General features: G+C 68.7%; 1 protein-coding gene across 1 annotated transcript; it reads right to left on the bottom strand.

The window, feature by feature from the left end:
* Positions 1 to 582: 582 nt before the first annotated feature.
* SEMA3B (semaphorin 3B) lies at positions 583 to 13,048 on the bottom strand. The gene is given in 19 exon segments (XM_059823310.1): positions 583 to 1,023; positions 1,112 to 1,251; positions 1,325 to 1,380; positions 1,492 to 1,649; positions 1,753 to 1,794; positions 1,965 to 2,056; positions 2,146 to 2,365; positions 2,474 to 2,618; positions 2,701 to 2,770; positions 2,863 to 2,977; positions 3,072 to 3,217; positions 3,535 to 3,654; positions 3,754 to 3,847; positions 3,922 to 4,041; positions 4,128 to 4,190; positions 4,270 to 4,427; positions 5,293 to 5,426; positions 12,895 to 12,968; positions 12,971 to 13,048. Coding segments are annotated over 19 exon segments (2,466 nt in total).
* Between the last annotated feature and the right edge of the window lie 10,843 nt (positions 13,049 to 23,891).

Raw genomic sequence — 23,891 nt, 5'->3', positions numbered from 1 at the left:
GAGACGCAGGACCCTGGGCTGAATCCTCTGCTTTATTGTGCTCAATTAGTACAAGCCCCGCCGCGCCGCTGCTCTGCACCCGGGGTGCTGGGCACCACCTCTGTGCCCCCCCACATCTCCCCCCCGGGCACCCCTCCTCCTGCCGGGCCCCCCGCATCCCACCAGCATCTGCCCTGCTCCTCCAGGGTCCCATTCCTTCCTGCAGCCCCCCAGGACCCGAGGGTGGCCCAGCTGCCCCATCCCTCCGCAGTGCCATGCCCGGGGGGGTCCACAGCTTGGCCCTGCTGCCCCCCCACTGGGGCAGGTTTACATTCATCCGTAACAGTCGTTAATAAGTATTTCTGTGACTCTGCGGTGCCGGCAGCTGGCTGGGTCCCCCCACTGGTGGCACGAAGAGCCAGTGGCCCCTCATGGGGGGCGGTCAGCCCAGCTGCCCTCCTGGCCCTGGAGCTGCAGCCCCCCGCCGCTGCCCGCGCCCAGCTCCGGTGCTGCCGGCGGGGCGGCCGAGGCCGGCGGGGGACTTTGCCCCTGCCTGCGGCCCCGCTCCTAGGCAGAGCCCGGCACCCGGGGCTGGCCCCAGGGTCACCAGGGGGATGCGCTGCGGGGACCTCGCTCGGCCCGCGGCCCCTCGTGGGTGCGCCGGCGGCGGGCTTTGCGCGGCTCCTCACCCTGCCCGTGGCCGGGGGGTCCGGCGTAGGCGCGGGGGGGTGGTGGGGGTCTCCCTCGGCTCCAGAGCCGCTGGCAGACCCTGTCCGCCGCCCCCAACGGTGGGCGCTCCACCAGCTGGAGGAAGTCCCGGTACCAGACCTTGCGGCCGGGGGGCCCAGCGGCGAGCTGGGGGTCACCAGCGGGGGCCATGCCCGCTGCCTGCCGGGTGCCAATCACCTCCAGGGAGAGCCGCAGCAGGGGCTGGGTGAAGCCATGCTCGGTGGCGTGGCAGAGGTAGAGGCCGGCGTCGGCGCCCTGCACGCTGCGCAGCAGGATGCCCCGCTCTGTCCGCACCACCCGCTCGTCCACCTGCACCTGTGGCACCCACGGGGACGGGCAGTCAGCTCTGCATGGCACGGCACATCGTGGCCCTACCAGCAGCACCCGGCTGGGGAGAGCCTACCTCTCGCTGGGGGTCATCTGGGGTGCGCTGGTACGTCCAGAGGATGCGGGCTTGCAAGGATTTGGGGACGCACTCCAGGAAGGCGGTGCTGCCCTCGACCCCATAGAGCTGCTTCTGGGGCACGCTGCCCCGCCGGGGGTCTGGGGGGACACGGCCCGGCTGTCAGCCCCCCACCCCAGCAGGGCTGACCCCACCGGCCGGGTCCCAGCTCACCTTCGGAGCAGAGCACATTGGGGTCACCGTTGCGGACATCCTGCCGGCGGAAACGCCTGTGGGAAGGTGGTGGAGGAGTGGGGGCTGCAACAGCACGACCTGCACCCCTCCCCGTGGCCTCGGGGCAGGCTGGCCGCCCCAGTGCCGCTCCCCAGTACATCACCTACCTCTTGGTGTTGGGCACGTAGCGGGTGCAGGCAGTGCCATCCCAGGCGCAGTACGGGTCCCGGGCCAGGCAGCACTCAGCGCAGGCTTTGCCGTAGGCACCGCAGCGGTGCAGGGGCAGCTGGGCCAGCGCCGTGGCCGAGCCGGCGTAGAGCTGTTGCTGGGGAGGGCACGGAGAGCGGAGCTGAGCACCCCGGTGCTGCGGCACGGGTCCAGGCAGAGCCACAGCGGGGCATGGGGACCCACCCAGGGTCCCCCCTTACCCGCTTGGAGGAGAGCTTCAGGCTGGTGATGGGGGAGGCATCCTGCGGGCAGAGTGCAGGTGGGAGTTAGGGCATGCGGGGGGATCCAGGCATTCGGGCTGCCGGCTCGCACGTCCCGGCAGCTGGAGTGCCCCAGCACGACCCAGAGTGCAAGCAGCACAAGAGGGTGCTGGGTGGGGTCCGCCTGGGGGGGTGCGGAGCCCCCCCCTCACCTCGAAGACCTGCAGCTCCTCCAGCAGCAGCGGCTCCATGCGGTGCCAGCTCTCCTTGGGCACCGAGACCACCTTCAGCACCGTGCCCACATCTGCAGGCAGGAAGGGGTGAGGCCGGGGGTCCCAGCCCCGGCATCCCCCAGCTCTGCCCCCATGCCCTAGCCCCGGGGTCACCACGTGCCTGTGCCAATGAAGAGAACGTCGTAGTGGCCGTCAGCAGCAGTGACACGGTCCACAGCGATGCGGGTGAAGGTGTAGGGCACGGCGGCTTGCAAGAAGAGGGGGCGCTGGCTGTGGGGCAGCACCGGGTTGTACATCAGCGGGTGGTGCCGGGCAAATTGGATCACCTCATCTGGGAAATCCTTGGTGGAGCCGAAGGTGCCGAAGGTTTTGCTGGGGCACTGCGGAGAGGCAGCGCTGGCTGAGCGGGGTCTCCCTCTTCACAGCCCCCACCCCGGGTACCGGCATCCCATTGGCAGCACCAGCCGGGATGCCCCTATGCCACGTACCATGCCTGGGCGGGGGTATGGCACGCGCCCCTGGTACGACACCCACTGGTAGTTGGGACCCTCCTTGTGTGCGAAGGGGCCCAGGAACGCCCGGCGGATGTCGGCCATGGTGTAGACGCAGACAGCTGAGCCCTGGAAAACAGAGCTGGTGGGAGAGAGAGGGGGTGATGTGAGGGGCGAGGGGGGCACCGCCAGGCATGGGGGGGCCGGTAGGGAGGGGGCTCAACCTGGAGGTGGAGAAGACGGCGTAGACCAGGGGGTTGCGCTTGTCCCTTGTCTGCAGCAGGAAGACGTCCCCTGCAAGCAGCCAGGAGGCTGTCGGCGCTGCCCTGACGTGCCAGGGCTGCCCATGGGCACCCTGGGGGGGCCATCCCCACTCCCCCACTCACGGAGCTCATCGAAGTGGGTGTCTGCCCCGTCGGGTCCCGGCACGGCGCAGATGAGCCGAGCCTTCAGGAAGGTCGTCCACTTGTTCACCAGGCTGCGCTGCCCACCCACATCGTTCTGCCGGGAGAGGGAGGGTACCGATGTCAGCAGTGGCGGGTGGCACCCGTGGGCACCCCCGGCCCCCAGCCCACCTGCCCACGGATGCTCTCACCCGGCAGATCTGGCCGATGCGGGCAAAGCTGGTCTTGCCCAGCCCCTGCTGCCGCTCCACCGCCGTCTCACGGAAGAAGAAGTAGATCTTGTCGTCATCAGGGTCCTCACTCTCCGGCACCCAAAAAACGGCCACGAACTTGGGCTCTGGGGGCAGAGGGGTGCCGCCTCCAGTGTCCCTGCCAGCTCTGCTCCCCGGGGACTCTGGGGCACCCACCAGGGTCCCAGGAGGGCGCAGACCCCCCCCCGCCCAGCTGCAGGGCAGAGGGAGAGTGAGGGTGGGACCCCACCGGGCACCGGGTGTCTGCGGGGGGCATAGGGACGTCCCAAACCACCCTCTGCAGGCAGCAGAGGACGGGGTGCGGCCGAGCCTGGAGGACTCGTTGCCCCGATGCCTCCAGGGAGCAGCGATGCTGCACCGGGGTGCCGGCGGCCCTGCTGCCCTCCCGCTCCCCGGCACTGACCGTTGAGCCAGCGTGAGTCGTGCTGCTCAGTGCGGATGGAGGGACGCCGGCCCAGGCTGCGGAAGATGGTAAAGTCACGGCCCATCAGATCGGTGGCCACCCCGGAGTAGAGCTCCTCGCCTGGCAGGCACCGAGGGAAGTGTTACAGGCAACCCCCTGGCACCGTCCGGCACCCCCCTGCCACACTGACCCCCAGCACCGGGCTCAGCTCTCTCTTACCCACGAGGATGGAGGCGGCTGCGTGCCGGGGGTCATATGGGCTCTTCCCCTTGCCGTCCTCAGCGCGCCGGGGGTCCAGCTTGAAGATGGGCTCCTGGAGGGGGGTAAGAATGAGAGGCAGGCGGGCGGCAGCAGCCGGGGGCCATGGCGGTGCTGGGGGGGGCTCACCTCCGCGTGCTGGCCGGCCTCCACGAAGGCGCAGACGGGGTGGAAGGCGCCAGTGCCACAGGCATACAGGTGGGTCCGGTTGTAGGGGTGCAGGATCTTCACGAAGTTCATGCACTCGGCCTGGGGGTGGAGGGCACGGGGAGGCGGTGGCGGGGTGGCCCCCCCAGCACCCCCCTGGCACCCCCCCGACACCTCCTGGCACTCACGGTGATGTCCTTGCCGGCCCAGTTGCACTCCTCCCTCCACTCCACCGGCGCCGGCCAGTAGATCTGTGGGTGGACAGGGGGACGCTCACAGCCCGGGGGGCACCTGGGGCTGCCCAGCGAGTGCGTCCCCCCCCTCCTTTACCTTCCTGTCCCGCTGGCTAATGTCATCCAGGGCCAGGGAGAGGAGGTGGTTCTGGGCACCAGCAAAGAGGCGGCCGCGCTCCTCGTCCAGCAGCAGGGCCTCGTAGCAGCATGAGCGCTCCAGCACGAAGAGGCGCAGCCCGTGGCGAGCCCGCAGCTCTGCTGGGACCCGTCGGCACTGCTCAGCCCAGTCCCACCGCGACACCTGCCGTGGCCTGGCACGTTCCCGTTCCCCTGCCCCAGACACATGCCCCGGGGGGGACCTGGGTCTGGCCATAGCCCCCCTGCTGTGCCACCCCCTCCCCCAAACCTGTCCCACTGGCTTGACCGGGTTCACCAAGCCCATGCCGGCCCAGCACCCATCCCCACACCACACAGCACTCAATCCCTGTGTCGGCCCGGCACCCATCCCTAAATCACCCAGCACCTATCCCTGAACCACCCAGCACCCAACCCTGAGCTAGCCCAGCACCCATCCCCGTGCCCCCCAGCACCCACCCTGGCGGCAGGCAGGGGGGAAGAAGGGGCCATTCCCTGCCCCACGGAGCTAATCCCACCGCAGCGGGAACAAACAGCCCTTTGTCAGGCTGGGAGGAGAGCGCTCGACAGGACCTGCTGCCGGACAAAGCCCCCTGCGCTGCGCTGGAGCCCCCGGGGCGGCCAGTCGGGACACGGCACTGCCAGGACTGGGGAGTGCCACCACAGTGCACCGCAGGGGGACGGGCACCTGAGCTGGCACATGCCGGGGGCTGAGAGCAAGGGCCCAAGCACAGGCACGGCCCCGAGGGCAGGCAGGTGGCCCTGGTGGGGCTGGCACCAGGCGAGGAACCCGGCAGCCCATGCCAAAGCCTGGCAGCCTGTGGGGAGGGCAGCGCCGGTGCCGGTGAGGCGGCAGTGTGGGGGTTTCGCACCCCTCCCACCACGCTGCCCCCCACCCCCCAGGACGATGCTGGGTGCTGAGACAGCACCAGCGCACGCACGTCTGACCCTGCATCCCCCCACCCTGCCCGTGTCCCATGCTCACCAGGGAAGGCCAGCTTGAGGCGGGGGGTGGCAGCAGGCGGGGGGCGGCCGGCGGTGGTGGCGGGGCCGCGCAACAGGAGCAGGAGCAGGAGCAGCGTGCGGCTCATGGCCGGGGCCTGGCTGGCGGCCCCGCGGCTGGGGCAGAGAAGCGAGACCTGAGGTCGGGTTACAGCCCCCTCCCCGCAGCCCCCAGACCATGATCCCTCCCCAGCGCTGCCGATGGGATCCGGAGAGCCCCCTGGCACCGCACGAGGGGACCTCCCCACTGGGCTTGACCTGGTGATTATGGGGGGACACGGGCCAGCCGTGTCCCGCCCTGGTTTTTAAGCCTCCATTAATCCGACCCCGAACCAAACAGGCTCCGGGAGCAGCCAATGCGCTCTGGGAGCATCCCTCCTGCTCCTGCCCGAGGGAAAACTGAGGCAGCCCGGCTGAGCAGCATCCAGCCCTCCCCACGCCTGCCGGAGCCCTGCAGGAGCCCGGCAGGCAGGAGGGCCCTGGGCTCTGCCTGTGCCTGCCTGCAAGCACAGAGCTGTCCTGCAGGGATCGGGCGAGCACCAGCGTGGTGCCAGTCAGACAGGGCACCCCGGACAGGCAGCGGGCTCCCAAGCACCAGGCAAGCTGGCCATCGTGGGAGTCACAGGGTCCCGTGCCTCAGTTTCCCCCACTGCTACAGCCCCTGCTCTTTGGCCCCCAGCCCTTCTCGTACCACCCTGTGAATGGGAGCTGGGTTTGGGGGGGCTCTGGCCAAGCAGGTGCCCACATCCCCCTGAGGGGCCCACACCGGTGTGCCCACCACCCTCATGGGTGCCCACCATGTGGCAGGGGAAGAGCTCCTCTGGCTCTGGCACCGGCATGCTCTCCCCCGGGGAGCGGGACTCGACAGTTATCACAAGCATCTCGCCCACACGCAGCTCCCCACCTTGCCCGCCGGCCACACCATAGCAGCCCCGGGCTGCTGCAGGCAGCCAGGACATGCCAGCCGGCACCTCCCTGCGCCGCGTGTGAAGCACAAGCCCAGCCACGCCGGCCGTCAGCCGCCGGCGCAGCCACTGGGTTTCACCTGTGCCGCAGCCACCAGGGCTCGGTGCAACCGCCCCAGGTTCTGCTGCCCCGCTCAGGCACAGTGTGAGCCAGGCCATGGTGGGTACCAGGCCAGGGGGCACGTGTGCATGGCAGTGCCCGGCACAGATCTGGGCACGTCTGCCTGCTGCCCGGCACAGCGGGCCGGGGCTTGCCCTGGGCTCCTGCAGGCGAGGGGCAGCCCCTTCCCGGGCTGGGAGGGTAGGGAGCGGGTCCCGGGCAGGCAGCACGTAGCAGGCAGCGGGCAGGGGCCCGGCTGGGCGCAGTGCGCGGGGCTGGGCTGCCCAGCGGCCTGGCGCGAGGGCAGCAGGCGCTGATGGTATTTCCAGAAGCGCCGGGATGAGGCGGGGGACCCGCTGGGCTCTGCCAGCCCCCCCCGGCTGCCGGTGAGCGAGGGCCGTGGCGGGGGTACCAGAGGGTCCTCCCGCCTGCCTGGCACCTGCCAGTGCCCGCCGAGGGGCCAGGGCAGACCCCCGGGCACGGACCCCCCCCCACGCCGGCTGCCCCGGCCCGATGCTGGCACGGCAGTCAGGCTGGGGGCGGCGGGCAGCAGCGGCAGCACCGGAGACCCCCGGCGCCAGCACTGGCCGATCCAGCCCCCCGAGACCCCCGGTGCCAGCCCCCCCCCAGCGCCAGCCCCGGCACGGACCCAGCCCCCCGAGACCCCCGGTGCCAGCTCGGGCAGACTCAGCCCCCCCCCCCAGCCCCCCGGTGCCAGCCGGGACACGGACCCCGCCGCCAGCCCCCCGGTACCAGCCCGGGCGGACCCCCGACGGCAGCGCAAAGACCCCGGCTGGGGACACCCCCCCGTACCGGCCCCGGGACCCCCCCCGGCCCCGGCAGCCCCCGCACCCTGCCCGGCCCCCGGCACCCACCTGGGTCCCGGCTCGGCTCGGCCCGGCCCGGCCCCGCCCTCCGCGTCCGCCGAGAGGGAGCGGGGCGGCCCCGTCGGGGCGGGGCGGGGCGGCGGGGGCGCGGCACGGCCCGCGGGGGCACGCGCACAGGCGAACACGCGTGCACACGCACACTCGTGTGCAAACACACACACACGTGGAAACAGACGCATGCACGAACAGCCAGGCACCCTCAGACCCCCCCGCACGTGCCAACACGCTCACAGACACTTGCACACGCACACACGTGCAAACAGACGTGTGCAAGAACACACACATACAAAAACACCCAGGCACCCTCAGACATCTGCAAACACACCCACTCACACCCAAGCACGAGCGTGCAAAATCACCCAGGCACGCTCACACATGCTCATGCACACACACACACCCCCCCCATGCTGCTATCCCACCAGGCCCACGGTGACACCCGCGGTGACACCCGCTGCCCCCGCGGCAGAGTTGAGCACGCCATGCTCAGCACACGAGTGGCTCAGCACACGAGTGGCTGGGCTGCCTTGTCCCTGGGGCAGGCAGCTGCCAGCCAGGTGCTGCCTGCCCGGGTGTGGGGTGCCGGGATGCGTGCTGGGGCCATGCCGGGGGGCACCAGGGGCCATGCCAGGCGTGGTAGGGTCTGATCCCGCACCCCGCTCAGCTGCAGCCCAGATGTCTGGCCCGGGCCCAGCCCGGAGCAAACAAAATTCCTCTGCTGCCTCCCATTTTCCAGCCGCCACTGCCAAGAATAGCAAGTGCCGAGCGGTGCCGGCAGCAGCGCCACGCGCGCCTCGGCAGGCAGGGCTCGGGGCGGGGGGGGGACACGGGCTGCCCTGGGGGCCACCCCCTGCCTTATCCCCCCCCCGCATCCCTGGCTGTCCCTACCTGTGGGTGCAGGAGTCCTGGAAGGCAGGTCCAGCATGAGTGGAGAAGCAGGGGGTGCAGGCAGGCAGGCAGCGGGTGCAGGCAGCAGCATGTGCAGGCAGGTGCAGGGTGAGTGGGGAGGCAGAGGGTGCAGGCAGGCAGCGGTGCCAGCAGGCAGTGGGTGCAGGTGGGCTGGCAGCGGGTGCAGGCAGGCTGTCAGCAGGCGCAGGCTGGCAGCAGGTGCTGGTAGCCCGGCAGTGGGTGCAGGCAGGTTAGGTGCAGGCAAGTCAGGTGCAGGTGCAGGTAGATGGCTGGTGCAGGCAGACTGTGGGTTCAACAGGCAGTGGGAGCTGTGTAGGCAGGCACAGGCAGGCCAGCAGCAGGCAGGAGGAGCCATGCCAGGCAGGGTGCCCAGGCCATGCCCTTCCGTCTCACTGCTGGTAACCCTCCTGCTGCTGGCCCGGATGCACTGGCATGCCGACAGATTGGTGGCACCCTCCGCCCCAGCATCGCTACCCATTCCCCTCCCGGTCACGCCGTGGTGCCAAGCACCAGCCCAGCGTCACGGGCAGCGAGGGGGACAGGGACAGCGAGGGGACGGGTGGCAGGGGAGCCACTGGCACCGGTACGATAGGGGTTACTCTGCTGCAAGACTTTGCCCGGGTGCCGCAGCGGGACTTTGTGCTGGGTGGCCCCCACAGGGTTTGGCACAGCATCTCTCTCCCCACCATCGCAGCCTGCTATCCCAGCAGGGCACCTTCCTTTGCTGTGCCAGCACCGTGCCTCAGTTTCCCTCCACCCAGCTGGGACCTCTCCACCTGGCACCACTCCTGGCACACGTCACCATCACCCCAGCCCCAGAGCCCTGTGGGGACCTCACCAGCAGCAGCTCTGCCTGGAGAAACCATCAGGCGTCAGAAGGGCCGGGCTTCCATCCCAGAAAAAACGGCGCGGGAGGGATGCGCCACGTCGCCCGCTGGCCACCCCTTCCAGCCCCGCCGGGTGTTCCTGGCAAGCGCTGAAGCCGCCAGGCGCTGACGCGGTGACAATCCCCAGCTGGGATGGGCATCGCCACCGGCATCCCGCCCTCATCCCCGCACCCGCTGCCGGCCCCGTGGAGGGCAGCATGGCCGGGTGCTGGTGGCCTGGCTCCCCGCCAGCGCGGGGGTGTCGCCGCCGGCGGCGCGAGCAGGTGCTGGCACCTTTGCTCTTTGATCCCTTCCCTGCCATTGGCGGATCTGCACCCGGGATCGCTGCCTCAGCCAAATCTCCCCCGGCAGTTCCGGCTCCGGTGAGCATCGGTAGCTCCGCCGGCAGTGCCGGAGCCCCCAGCGGTGTTTGCGGTAGGAAATGGCTCCTCTCCGCCTCCGCAAGGCTCCTGGGGGGCGGCATGGCTGCAGGCAGCGGCCAACGGCTCCCGCACCTCCTGTGCCGGCAGGAAAGCCGCACAGCGCAGGATGTATCCATGCTATCGGATGAGTGACCAGGACCAGCGGCTGCTTTAGAGCCGACACGGAGGGAGACAGGCCAGGATGGGCAACTGCTAGCCACCGGGACGGGGACAAATCCTGCACCCCAAGCGGGAGTGGTACCTTGCCAGGAGAGCCCTGGCGATGCTGCGGGGACCTGTGGGATTACCCAGAGCAAGGTGGCTGCAGCGTGGCCCTCCATCTCCCTGGGGGCTGGGGAGCATCCTGGTGGAGCCATCATGGCCAGGGCCAGCCAAAACCCAGGGGCACAAGGTGAGCTGCATTGTGCCAACTGGTGCCGTAGGTGTCCCTGTGCCACCTGGGCGTGGCATGGCCCTGCTCCCCAGCCAAGAGATGTGCTTGTGCAGCGGGGTGGCCTTAGCCATCACTCCCGGTGACACTGCCGGCTTGCCAGGGAGAGAGAAGGGAGCAGAGGGAGGAGAGGCATCATCACCCCACCCCACACCCACAGCCTGGGCATGGGGATACCCTCCCTGGGCCTGGCCACCCCAAAAAGCCCTCGGTGGTTTGCGATGGCACCGAAAACGTGGCTTTAGGGCTCCTTTGGGAGTCCCCCCGGCGCAGGGCCCCTCACTGGCTGCCTGCGTGGCTCCTCCATCCCTGGCCAGGCTGGCTCCCCGTCCCAAGCCCCACACTCCACCACTGCCTCAGCTGTGCACCAAGGCAAGGAAGTGGCTGTGTGCCCCTGTGGCACATGGTGTTGTGCCACGGGCTGGCATCAGGCCTCGGGTGGCCGCCGTGTCCCTGGTGCAAGGGGAGGATGTGCCAGGCAGGGGATGCAGCCCATGGGGTGCGAAGCATGGCCGTGCGAGGGCCTAGGCTGGTGGCGAGCGAACACGCCTGAGCCAGCTGCATCCTTGTAGCACAGAGTGGTGACGATGTCCCGGAGGGACACCAGCTCAAGGCTCACACCCCATCTACAGATACACCCCCCTGACCTTACATCCACCCCACCATCACAACACATTGGTGCGAGACCCCCACAGCAGGGACCCGCGTGGCCCCGATGCATTCCTGCCGGGATTAGGTACCAGCTCCCGGCAGCACCATGCCGGTGTAGTCCAGCTAATCCCTTTTTAATTGTCCCCACCCTGCACCAGGCTGAGCCAGGCTGCCCAGGGGACGTGGGGTGCTGGGTGCACCCCAGTGCCTGAGCACATCTAGGGTGCCATCACTGGGTGTCCCTATTGTGGGACCGAGCTGTGGGGTGCGTGGTGAATCTTTGGGGAAGAAGGAGGCATCCATGCTCCTGGTGCAGTGCAATGGCTTTTTGTGAAAGGGAATCCTGGCTTTGGGAATTGGGACCCTGTGCTTCTAGGATCCCATCCTGCTGCCCCAGGGTGGCCATCTGCCCTCAGCTTCGTGGCCGCTGGCAGCCAGGCTCCGGGACAGGCAGAGGGGCTGCATCCCATGCACTGAAAACCGCTGAGCTTGAAGCTCCTCAAAACCATCCCACTGGGGCAAGAGCCTCAGCGGAGCCACAGAGCATGGGACACGGCACACAGGCTCTCTGCCACCGGCCCAGCCCTCTCCCTGTCCCAGCGGGAGGGCAGGAGAGATGCTGGCTGAGCCCCCCTGCCTGCTGCCCTGCCCCAGCCCCTCCGGCCCTGCTCTGTGCCACACCAACTGGCGGCATGCAGCTTCTCCAGGCTTTAAAAATAGGCTGGTGTCCCTGCCACGGGGTCGGTAATTTTAGCTGGGGCGTGTCTTGCCGAGAACCACACACGACCGACCGTTCATCTGCTCCTGATGGCCCAGTGGCATCCGTGTCCAGGGCTGATGTCAGCCCCTCGCTGCCCACTTGCTCGTCCCTGCCCCAGGGCAGCACCTGGCAGCGCAGCCGGGCCGTGGCCACCTCAGGCACGGGTGATGCCAGGTGGGACAGCGAGGGCAGGGTAGCGGGGACAGGAGTGTCCAGGTGCCCCCTGAGCCTGTCCGCCCCCCATCCAGGGCATCTTGTCCCCAAAGCTGGTGGCACAGGGGAGCGCCGCATCCCACTGCCACCGCACCCAGCAGCACCCAGCCAGGCGGTGGCGGGGGGGTCCCAGCACCCTGGCCTGCCCACCCTCCTCCTCCTACCCCGGCCCCCCAACACAACGGCCACTTCACATCGCCTCCCACGGTGCTCCCGCAGAGCCGCGGCGGCTGGGAAGGCTGGGGGGGCCGCCACCGAGCATAATGCGGCTATTGACGGGCAAGCCGGCGGCCCCGGCACAGCACAATAGGGCCTTGTCTGCCGGCCCAGCTCCCACTCCTGCCCAGCCCGGTGCCCGGCGTCAGGCTCCCCTCTTCCCCGAACAGCTCAGAGCTCGCCCAGGTGCCAGCCAGGGCAAGCCCTGCCCGGGGCCGAGCCGGTAGGAACGGTGAAGGAGCCAGGGGTGGGAGGGCACCGGCTAACCCCCCCTTTCCTGTGAAGGAGTGCCCTGGGGAAGGGGCATCGCTTGGGAAGCCCCCCAATGCGGCCATGCTGGCCCTGGCTGCCCCGGCTGGGACAGCGCTCGGGGGTCCCCACTTAGATGCGGGGTGATGGGGACAAGGAGGTGGCGTGTGCCCGGCATTGTCCCACTTCTCTCTCAGGACCATGTCTGAGCACACCGGCACCCAGCACCCACCAAGGGGAGACAGGGACCTGGCAGGCCCCCTGGGGAGCTCCACTGCCCTGGCCCCCCAGCCCCGCGGCCCCCTCAGCACGGCAGCCCGGTGCCCCACGGCCACCATCTCACCTGCTACGGCGTGTGGGCTCTGCCGGAGCTTGCCTGCCTCCTGGCCCGGTGGGTGATCCGGGGCTGCGGCTGCCGCCTGCTCTTTAAACCCCAAATCCCCGGTGCTGGGCGCCAGTCCCGCCGGCGGCGGGGGCGGAGGGAGGGGACGCAAAGCCCCGGTCCCTGCTCCCGGGGCCGGCACCAACAAAAGGCAACTGTGTCCGGTGCCCTCCCCATGCACCCAGCAACCCGGCCGGCTGCTTGGGGACAGACCCTCGGGACCCCGGGGCTCCCCAGGGTGCTGCCACCCCCTCCACCTGCGCTGGGAAGGTGGGAGAGACACAGGCAAGCTCTGGGTCCCCGATCGCAGCTGCGGAGCATCCCGAATTCCCCAGGTACCCAGTCCCTGGCGGCTTGGTCCTGTCCCTGCCTGGAGGGGTGCCAGGGCGAAGGCGCTCGTTGCCGCCCCCCTGCCTCATCTGCTCCTGCAAATCCTGGCCCAGCGGGGCTGGAGGAGGAGGAAGGGGACATGGCTGCCACTGCGGTGACTGTGCCCGGGGGACTCACCCCACAGAACCCCCAGAGCCCTGCCCTGCCGAGGCCGCGGGGCCAGGTGGCTGCCTGTGAAGCATCCCTGTGGTCCGAAGGCCGGGAGCAGCCCGTGCTGCCTCGTTAACGCAGGGTAAATGTGTAACGAGCTCTCGGCCGGGCCGGGGCAGTTAGAGCCGCATGGCTCCTCTCGCCCACCCGGCATGCTGGGAGCTGGGGATGTGGTGCCTTTCTCCCGGCGGGAACCGCACAGCCGGGGCAGGAGGGAGAAGAAAGGTCTGTCTTGTGGCCAGATGTGCCAGGGTGACTTCAGCTGAAAGGAGCGGGGCAGGCAGCGCGCTGGGCTGGGACGGGAAAAAGCCCATCCCCGGAGGAGGGAGGCTGACCCCCACCCACGCCTGCCCCTGTCTCCAAAAGTGAGGCTCAGGCTCAGCCCAGCAGCGGGCTGTGCGGGCAAGGGAGCCGGGCTCTGCTCTGCGGTGCCCGCCAGCACGGGAAGCAACAGGCACTAATTTAATGAAAAAACAACATGGGAAATTCCATCTGCAGGCAAGAAAATGTTTTTTTTTCTGCAGCAACAGTGGCCAGGCACTTGCACAGCTGGCCCAGAGGCTGTGGAGCCTCCAGCCTTGGAGATAGGCAAACACGGCTGGGCGCAGGCAGCCCGCGCCAGCTGAGCCGCTCCTGCCATGGGGTGGGAGCAGGGGAGCTGGGGGGCTCTGCCAGCACTGGCTGCACCAGGGGGTGTGCCAGGCCCCAGCCTCCCTCCCCGGGAGCTGTGCCCCATGCAGGAGGAGAAGGGCTGGGGGGACATGGAGCCTGGGACGTTGCCCGTGCAGAGCTGGGCTCTTGCCCATGCGGCTGCAGGCCAGCACGTCCCGGAGCTGACAGGGTGCAGACGCATGGCACACCGTGCCGTGCCGCCGTGCAAAGCTGCAGGGCACCGTGCAATCTTCAGCTCCACGGGGATCTTTCGGGCCTGGGGGCCCCAGGGTGCGCCATGGCCACCCCTTCCCGCAGCAGAGGCTGAGAGGGGCCAGGGCTGCCCCATGGTGGGGCAGGCAGCTTGCCAGGGTGCTGGGGGTCTCCCCAAGCCCCCTCTGCTGCCAGCCCCCAGCTCCGGGAGGGAAAGCCGGGGGTTGCCAGGCCCCTGCCTGCCCCCCTCCTGCCTGCCCTGCCCCACACCCTGCCTGGCCGCAGGGACGGACAGGAGCCCCCTCCCCTCCGCCCGCAGCCTCGCCGCCTGGTCTCAGGGAGGGGCGGGGGGCAGCAGGGCCAGCGCCGTCCTGCCAGCGCCCCCCCCCACGGGGGACAGGGGCAGCAGCGCTGCAGGGAGGTGGGGAGCGGGGGGGGAGAGAGGGCGTCCGGGGATACAGGGACCGGGGGGGACACACGGGCCTGGGGGTGGGCACAGGAGTGTGACGGGGCGGCGGGTCCCGGGGGAGCCCGGCGGGGCCGGGTGCCGGCCGCGTGAGGCCCGGCCGTGCCGCCGGTCTGCCGTCAGAGGGCGGTCGGGGCCCGCGCGGTCGGGCCGGGGCGGGGCTGAGCCGGGACGTGGCGGCGGGCGGGGCCCGGCCTGGGGCGGGGGCTGAGCCCGGCACGGGGCAGGCGGAGCGCGGTACGAGGCCGGCTGGCCCTGGTGCGGGGAGCAGCCGGGGCCCGGTGCGGGGCAGCCCGGTGCTGCTGCTGTGGGGCTGGCGCGGGCGCTCCGGGGCCAGGACTTCTGCCCCCCTCCCAGCCATGCCCGAGGTGGCGGGGCAGGGCCGCGCTCCCGCCGGGCAGCGGGGCCGGGGTGGGTGCGGGGTGCCGACACCGTCACGGGATGGCGGCGTCCCCGCGTGGGCGGAGTGCCGGGTCACCGGCGCTGAGCCCGGTGCCTCAGCCGGCGGGAACCGGGAGCAGCTGGCCGGCGGCAGGGGCGGCAGCGCTGGCCGGTCGCGGTCGCGGCACCGCGCTCACCTTGCCGGCGGCGGGGCCGGGAGTGGGCAGCGCTCTCGGCAGAGCCGGAGCAGCCGCCTGTGCCCTGGCACCCACGCCCTGTCCGCCCCCAGGACCAGCTGGAGCTGCCAAGAGGGCGGCTGGAGGCCTGTGTCTCCCGTCCCCCCCGGTCACGGTGCAACCGTGAGCAGTGCTGCCGGTGTTGGTGTCCCCCGCGCCCATCCCAGCCGTCTTGTCCAGGCTTCTCTGGCGTTGGTGACGGGTGGGACCTGCTGCCTGCAGGCAGGGTGGGGGTCCCAGAGGTGCCACGGAGCAGTCAGGGGGGGCTTTGGGTGGTGTGGGACGTGCCGAGGGGGAATGGGACCAGAGCTGGCCTCCACCATCTCCCTGGCCTCCGGCAGAAGCAGGGTGCCCCTCTAATTGGGGGAGCTCTGGGAAGGGGGCCAGGGGGGAATTTCCATGAAGTGCCGTACTCTGCCGATGGGGAAGGGTTTCAGGGAATTGGGCTGTGTGGGGAACACGTGGGGCAGCTGGGCAGGGCCAGGACACGTGCCCCTGGCGCATGGTGGCTGCCCGCTGCCAAACGGCTGGCCCCAGCCGGCCCACAGCCCCCAGGGACTTGCCCAGCCCCACAGCAAACAGCGCTGAACCGGGCAAGCCGACCCCTGGACTGGGCAAGGAGGGACTGCTCCGCACCTGGGGCCAGCGGTCACGGGGCAGCCCCACCTGCGCCTCGGCACTTTTGCCGCCTCGCTGGCTGCTTGACCACAGCCCCTCCGCCAGCACAGCGGTCACTTACGCTGCTTCCTGCTCCCTCCTCCCAGCTCCCGGCTCAGCCCCTGCAGCCCCTGGGCTCTTTCCCGGCTGTGGGGCAGGTGGATCAGTACCATTAACCGCCCCGGCAGCCCCGGGCAGGGCAGTGCTGCCAGCTCTGCTCAGTGGCGGGGGTCCCGGGGATGGGAGTGCCGGCGGGTGCCGGGTGCCTGGCCGCATGCCGGCAGTGGCGGGGGCCGGCTGGGGCTGTTTTCCTCTCTGTTTGCTCAGCCGTGGGGACAGCCAGCGATGCGGATCAAGGCCGGCGTCCCCTGGGCAGCCAATTGTTGGCCAGCTCGGAGGGGAGGGAGAGGGGCAGCTGCCCCAGGGCTTTCCCAACCGTGGAGGGGGCCGCCATGCCAGCGCTGCCCAGCCTGAAACGGTGCCAGGCTCAGCCCACCCAAGCGCAAGGCTGGGCGATGCCAGTGGGGACCTGGGGGTGCCTGCCGGGACCCTGGCACCCAGTGCTCCCCGGCTGCCCCCTGACTGGAGCAGCCGCCCCCCACGTCCCACCGCTGCAGGAGCTCAGGGACCCCGGTGCTGGGGGACATGGTGGCCTCAGTCCTGAGCGCTGGCACGTCCTTTTGTGCTTCTCCTGCTGAATCCATTTCCCTGGCGGGCCATGAAAGGGCCTTTATCCCCTCTCCTCCTCGTGGCTGGATCACACCCGGCAGGACCCTGTGCCGCTGTCTGGCCCCGGGACCGCCAGTCACCCTGGCGAGGGTGGGGGGCCGGCACGGCCCTGCTGGTGCCTCCCATGTGGAGTCGGAGCAGCTTCACTGGGGCCGCATGAGCCATATCTGTTCCTGGACCGGCTCTGGACTGACCGCCACCCCCAGGGGAGAGGAGGGACATGGCTGTGACCACATCTCCGTTTTTGGCCTGGCTATTTATATCTTTTAAACAAGGATGCTACAGTCGTCTGGGCCGAAAGGCGTCCCCAGTCCTCCCCTGCTCCCTGGTCCCCAGCTCCCCAGCCATCTGCCGCCCCATTGCCCAGGCCCTGGGCAGCGCGCCCAGCCCTCTCCCGGGTCTCCCCCAGCCGGCTCCGCGCTCGTGGCAGCTTGCTGGGGAGCTTGGGTTTGAACGGGACACCCCCCTCCCCAGGTGCTGCGGACCCTGCAACACTGCCCCACATTTCCTTCTGCTGCCCCACATCGGGGCCCTGCTCCTGCTCTGCTAAACATTAACTGCTTGCCCCAGCTGTGGCTCGGCCCTGGACCTGGCATCCTAGGGGGGTTTGACTGGAGGTCTTGCCCTGTTCCCAGCCCAGGCGGGTTTTGGGGTGTAGGGCAGCCCAGCCCGGCTGTCCTGCACTGCCGGTATTGCCTTGTGCCTCCTCGGAGGCTCTGGGAGCTGCTTGGGCTCCCTTCCCATCCCCGGGGAGCCTGGGTGGCTGCAGTGCAGGATGCTGAGCTCCCTGTGGGATGGAAGACCCTGAGGCTCAGGGAGCTGATGGAGGGCAGCTCACAGCACGGAGAGCCTCTGGCCCTGTGCACATGGGATTGTCCCCTGCGGGCTGGCAGGTCCCCCGGGTCCCCCTACGAGCAGGGGTCCCCCAGCAGAGTGGGGCCCTGGCACCCTCCTGAGGGATAGCTGCCAGAGCATCCCTCAAGCAGCTGGTACCCAGCGCCTCTTTGTCCGCTCGAGGGAAAATGCTGCCGGCCCTATGCCGGTCTTTCCAGTGGGATGTGGGGTGCAATGAAGCCCAGCAACTGGGGACACTAGGAAACAGGCCAAGACCCAGAGAAGCTGCCCCAGAGTGGGTCACTGGGCACCGGACATTTCAGGAGCATCACAGCCATTGGGCTTGTTTGGCTTTAAAAGCACTTAAGTTGCATTTAAAGGCATTAAAGTCCTTGCTAAGTCCTTGCTTAATTGCCTTAAAGGCATTTAAGCCCTTGCTGCAGGACAGCAAGCCCTTGGGAGCAAAGCCCCTCGCCCCGGTGGGGCTGTGGGTGCTGCCAGCTGGGACAGCGGGGACATGGCTGCCCTGCCTGGCTGGCAGAGATGAGCAGGCTGCTGCCGGCACCTCCAGGGGTGACAGAGGGGACGGTCCCCCTACGCCAAGAGGAACAGTTTGTCCCCGTCTCTTAGGGCTCAGGTCATCCTCCCGCCCTCGAGCACTTCCAAGTGGACTTGGTGCTTGATGGCTGGAAACACGGGACCGGTGCCCCAGTGGGGGCTGCGGAACCTGGGGGGGTCCCAGACCCCCCTCCAAACCCCACAGTGCTGTGGGGAGAAGCGGCAGGGTTACCCCGGGGCTCGTCCTCGGGTCCTTGGTTCCCGGTGCTGCGCTTGGCAGGGAAGCGATTGAGCACAGAGATAACCTACCCTTCAGGTCTGCTGAGCAGCGCTTTGCTTCTGGCTTCTGTAAAGTTAATTGGTTTCGAGGTTCCAGGAACAAACGAAGGAGAAAAACCCACTCTCCCGATGTGCGGGATCATTGAATGCTCTCTGGTGAGTTATAATTGCAAATCATGTTTTGAAATCACATTAACCAATTAGTCCTTGTTGTTGTTGTGCCCTGCCACATGACAGCATGTGCCGCAAGGGAGCCGGCAGTCAAGGGCAAGAGAGGGGGCCACGAGCTGCTGCTCCCCTGCTGCTGCCGGCTCTGGGCCCAGGTGCCATGCTGCCGGGACTGGGGGGCTTTTCCAGAAGGGGAGGCTGGGGGGAGGAAGGGTCCTGCCCTGGGCACGGCCTCGGGCAGGTGTCACCCCCGGGGTCCCTCCATCCCACGCTGTCGGCCACACCCCGGGGTCCCTCCATCCCGCGCTGCCGGCCACACCCCGGGGTCCCTCCATCCCGCGCTGCCGGCCACAGGCATCCCTCTCCTCCTGCCACCAGCATTCCTGGCCCCTTTCTTCCCTCACTTGCTCCCTAGCGATGGGGTTGGGGGGCAGCAGGACTCTCAGAGCCCCCGTGGGTGCTAGGGCCACGCCTGTGGGATGGCCAGCGCTGGGGTCCAGGGGCACCTGCCAGCGTGTTCCCAGCAAGGAGAAATGCCAGGAGGCTTCTTTCTCGAGAGGCCGGGGTGGCACCATGGGGGGAACACCGCTTTGGATGCAGATCTAACTGTTACCTCTGTCACATCTTCCTGCCATCTCCCGTCTCTGCCCTGGGAACAGCGGGCAGCGGCAGGCAGCGGCAGGCACAGAGGCCAGGTGTGGAAACCAAGCGTGACAAGGAGAGCATGCCCTGGCCGTGCATGGCACCCGCTCCTTCCTGGCTGGGTCCTGGCTGGCCTCGTCCCGCGCCAGGACGCTCTCGAGGCCAAGGGGTTTTATGGGCTCACTTTAATCTGCTCGATCTCCGAGCGTGGCCAAAGAATAAAAAATAGGGAAGGTTTTGGCTGGGGGGCTTGGTGAGAGGGCAGATCCCACAGGGTGGGCTGCGGGCGAGGGCTGCCAGCACGGCACGGCCGGCATGGCGCTCAGCTCCCTGCCACCAGCAAGGCAGGATGCTGCCGGCGGGACGCGCCGTGCTGTGCTGCACTCCCCCAAAGGCTCCTCACATCCGGGAATCCGGCGTCAAACTTTCCAGCTGGCCAGAGAAAACCACACGGCTGCAGTTTCGCAATCCGCTGGAGCCCAAGCACAGGCCTGAACACCCCCGGAGCCAGCGGCGAAGCTGCCCTGGCCTGTGCTGGGGAAGCACCGTCGGCCGGGGGGTTTGGGGTGCCAAGAGAAGGGTCTTAGCCCACCCAAGGCAGCCCCCGGCCGTGGGAAGGGGAACAGTCCCCGTGTCGGCTCCCCCCTGCATGGCCAGCCCGGCTGCACAGGGCGGGAGCCGCCACGTGCCGGCTGCGGGGTGCGGGGACCCTCTGGGCCAGGCTCTGGGAGGTTTGGGGACATCTTCGCTCCCTTTCCCTCCTCTCCTTTTCACAGCTTTGATTTTCTGCAAAGCTTCAGCTGGGCTTGGTGGGAATGGCTGGGCATCTCCTCTGCCCAGCTGAAAAGGGGGAAATGATGGAGAAGGGTGTCACGCACCTGAGGACAAGAGAGGGGACGATAAAAAGGAGGCATGGCTTCATTTGTGCCAACAGGAGAAGGGGAAGGGCAGGATTTGGAGGCTGGGTAGGAGTAGGCAGGCTGTGAGCCGCTGCCTGCACCCCAGCCCCGCAGCGTGCCCACCCCGCAGCGTGCCCACCCCGCAGGCAGGCACTGAACCCCGTGCCGCGGGGCCGCGCTGCCTGTCCCCATCCCCAGCCGCCTGCGCTTTGTTTACTTACAGGGCGGCACCTCTCAGCCTCCTTTTACAACCCCTTGTGAGGCGCGTTGCCACCCATCCCCGGGTACGTCTCCGCACCGGTGCCACGTGGCTGGCACCCGCCTGCGCCAGGGCAGGGGAAGAGTTAAGCGTGTGGCTTGAGCCCAGCCATGCCCCTGGCTCTGGGTGCCTCTGACTCCCCCCTCACCACCCTGCCAAACCTGGCTGCCCTGCATGCCAGCCAGCGCTGGTTCAGCACTTACGCATGCTGCTGTTATTAGAAATTAGTTAATGGATGTCTCTGGCCGAAGGAGAGCGGCAGTAACAGGAGCCATGGGATTGCCAGGAGCGCGAGGGCAGAGATGCCGCTGAAAATTTAACGTCCCGCAACGGCTGGGTGAGAGGGTGCCGCTGCTGCTGGCGGGGCAAGGGGAGGTTTTCCTCCTCCCAGCCCGATGGCGACACTCACTGCTGGCTGGCGGAGTCATTTCAATCCCAGGCCGCCCAAGGCTTCCCGAGGATTTATGAAAGATATGCGTAACACAAATAAAGCCTCCCAGCAACGTGCGGAGCCATCCTGCCAACATGCAGCAGCGGCCGTCCAGCTCCATCCCACACGCTGTGCAGGGCTCCCTGCTCTGCACAGGGAGGTGGGTGCATCGAGCCCCCGCTTTGCTGCTGTGTGGACCCCAAAGATTTTCCTCCGAAGTAAAAGCCAGGCAGGGCAGAGGAGCAGGGTGCCCTGCTCAGCAGAGCAGGAGGTGGTTTGGGGGTGACAGCCCTTTGGAAGGGGCAGGGAACCTGTGGGGACACAGCTGGTGGCTGGCCAGGAGCTCTTGGCTCTCCCTGCAGCATGTGGGATGCTCTTGGGAGAAGAAATTTCCTCTTTGGGGCACTTCCATGGGGATAGACCCCAAAATTTTGTCTCCATGAAAAAAGAGGTGTTTCAGCTCCAGCAGGAAAGTTTGATGGAGACTGCAGGAGTGTTCCCCCTACTCTGGGTCATACTGGGATGGTCGCACCCAGATTGTTTGCTCCCACTGTTGGGAGGTGCCAGGGCAGTCACTGCGGATGCAGCAGGCACCCCCAAGCAAGGCAGCCAGGTGGGCTGGTTTAACACGGGGGTGACTTGAACTTCCCAGGCTGGGGAGAGAAGCTGGCTGTGGGGGGAGCTGGGGAGGACCCTTCCCTGCTGTCGGGTGACTCTGCCCCTCGCTAAGAGGGGAGAAGACCCAGCGCCTGTAGTCGACGCCTGCGGGATTTAGCCCTTCAGGTTAGGTTAGAGCAAGAGTGACAGCCCTGTTTCTTTGCGTGCCGGCCATTGGCCTCCGGCAGCAGCCCCTGGGTGCTCCAGTAGTGATGCCCGGTGGCGTGGCAATGCCCAGTGGAGTAGTGATGCCCAGTGGGGCGGCGATGCTTGGTGGGGCAGCAATGCCTGGTGGGGCACTGACCCTGGTGGGTGGGTGATGCCCGGGGGGTGGCCATGCCCGGTGAGGTTGGGGTGGTTGGTTGGGTACCGATGTCTGGTGGGGTGGTGATGCCCAGTGGGACACTGATGCCCGGGGGGGTGGGTGTTGCCCGGGGGGGTGGGTGATGCCCGGGGGGTGGCCATGCCCGGTGAGGTTGGGGTGGTTGGTTGGGTACCGATGTCCGGTGGGGTGGTGATGCCCAGTGGGACACAGATGCCCGGGGGGGTGGGTGTTGCCCGGGGGGGTGGGTGTTGCCCGGGGGGTGGCCATGCCCGGTGAGGCGGCGATGCCCGGAGGGAGGGTGACAGCCGATGGGGCGGCGGGCGAGGCGGGGCCGAGGCTGAGGCCGGGGCCGGGCGCACTCCCCTCCGCGACCGGTCCCTCCCCGGCGCTGCCCCGGCGGCGCGGAGATTGGGAGCCGCCGCGCTGGGGGCGGACCCGGCTCCGGTTTAATCTCCGGCTCCGCCGGGATTACGGCCGCAGGATAGTCTCTAATCCGCGGCCCCGCGGAGCTGGCTACCGGGGGCTGCTCGCCCCAGCCCGCAGCAGAGGCACCGCCGGAGAGGGGGGCAGGTAAGTCCCTCCCGGTCTCCCCAGCTGCACGCACCCCCGTGCTTTTTGCCTTCTCCTTTGGGGAACTCCGGGGCGGAAGGCTGCCGGGGGCTTGGATCCCTCGCCCCCCCGCTCCCAGTTCCGCCTGCCCCCCATGCTACCCCCCCCACACTCCGTCTCCCGTCGCCCCCCGCTCTCCTCCCGCAGCCCGGCGCTCCCCGCAATCCCCTGCTCCCCTCCTCCTCCTCCCGGAGCCCGACAACTCCCCCGCCACCCGCGGCAGCTCCGGGGGAAAGCTCCGGGCTCCGGCAGCCCTGGCAGGTGGCAGCGCCCCGGGGCTGTTTGCTTTGCTTTCCTCCTGCCACTTCCCTCTCCAGCTGCTGACACCCTCCCACGGGTGGGTAACAAATCCCGCGGGGGCAGGGGGAAGGCAGAGCCCTGCCTTGCCGCCTTCCCACCCTAACACCCCGGGCAGAGCTCCTGCCCACGGTGCAGTGCCAGGGGGGTTTGGCATCACCGCCCGCTTTGCTGATAACACCACCAACTCCCAAACCCCCTTTTCTTTCCCTTTTTTTCCACTTTAATTTTTAATTGCCCGTGGGAATGACATATGTTTCTTAAGGCTGGAAGCGGTCGCGGCCAGGATCGGGTGTCAGGGTGCCAGGGCGAGGAGTAGTGCGCGGCAGGGGGCACAGCTGGGGAGAGCGATGCCGGCCGCCGCTGCCGGGGCTCTGCTTGGCCGTGCGCGCAGTGCTTCTCCAGGCCAGGGTATTTATAGAGCTGGCTGGGACGGTGGTGCGAAAAGACAGGCGGCACATTGCGTTCCCGCCGGCCACGCGTGTCCCATGTCAGCCGGCGTGGCGGCCTGCTCTGCCCGGGGCAGCTTGCAAATGTCCCGCTGGAGAGAAACCTTCCCCAAAGGGAAACTGAGGCATGGCAGGTGGCTGCTGACCCCAGGCTCCCCATGCCGGGGGCTGGCTCTGCAGTGGCACGGGCAAGCCAGGGGACCTGGCAAGTCCCCAGCAGGTGGGATGGAGGGGAGGCAGAGCCCCGGTGTGGGGCTGAGCCCTGGCTGGCCTCGGAGGGCACGGCTGCACTGAGCCGCCACGGAGGAGACGGGGAATTTTCCACTGGTGTTTGGATCCGGCCCAAGCTGAGCCGTTAGACCTGCCCGGTCCCTGCTGCCAGCCGGCACATGCATTCACCGCCCGGCTTCATGGGGAGGCACCCCAGAGAAAGCCCTCCGTGCCCCAGGATGCTGCCCTGGCCCCCAAGGACTGAGTGCCGGCATGGCCTGGCTCTGGTGGCCAGGGATGCTGGGGGGCAGCAGGGGCACCCCAGCCAGCCCAGGAGTGGCATGGGGGGGTGCCGGCACCATGGGGGAGCCTGGCCAAGGCGCAAAGGGCCCCACAGCACCCGGCCGTGCTGCAGCTGTAATCACACGCCGGGGCCACAGCCACGGCAAACAAACAGGCACCGGCAGAGCCTATTTTCCTTGGCGCGTGGGGACGGGGGGAGGGCGCGGGATCCCACGGGCTCCTTTGGAAATGCAGCCCTTGAGAAAATAGAGGCAGGTCAGGGATGGGACAGGCCCCCGTGCCCCCTGGCCCTCCTCGCCGCGTGGGTCTCGGCCGCCACACGCCTCCCCAGCCAGTGACGCAGGTCTGGGGCCGGCTGGGTCCTCTGTGCTGGCGGGGGGACAGCCAGCGTGGTCCTGCTGTCCCCGGGCCGGGGAGGACATGCCAGGCTGGTGGGATGGCCCAATGGCGAGAGTGGCAGTGTCAGGGGCAGCGGTGGTCCCGGGGGCTTGGGCAGGTTGTGGCCCCGATTTGGGATGGGGTGCTGTGCTGAGGGCGTCAAGGTGTCGGGCGTACACGAGGCCGCGGCTGAGGCCGGTCCCTCCCGGTGTCTCCAGCGCTGCCTGCAGCAAGTGGCAGCTTGGATTTTTTGCCATCGACCCCTCGGTGTTGTCCCACCAAGGCCGGGTGTGTTTTAGGGCCGGAACTCCTGGAAAGCACCTCACTTCCAAGGTGAAATGCAT

This window comes from Gavia stellata, chromosome 12 (genome assembly GCF_030936135.1).
Source record: "Gavia stellata isolate bGavSte3 chromosome 12, bGavSte3.hap2, whole genome shotgun sequence".
NCBI lineage: Eukaryota > Metazoa > Chordata > Aves > Gaviiformes > Gaviidae > Gavia > Gavia stellata.
The sequence above is the reverse complement of the archived record's forward strand: the minus strand, read 5'-3'. Positions and strand labels throughout refer to the sequence as shown.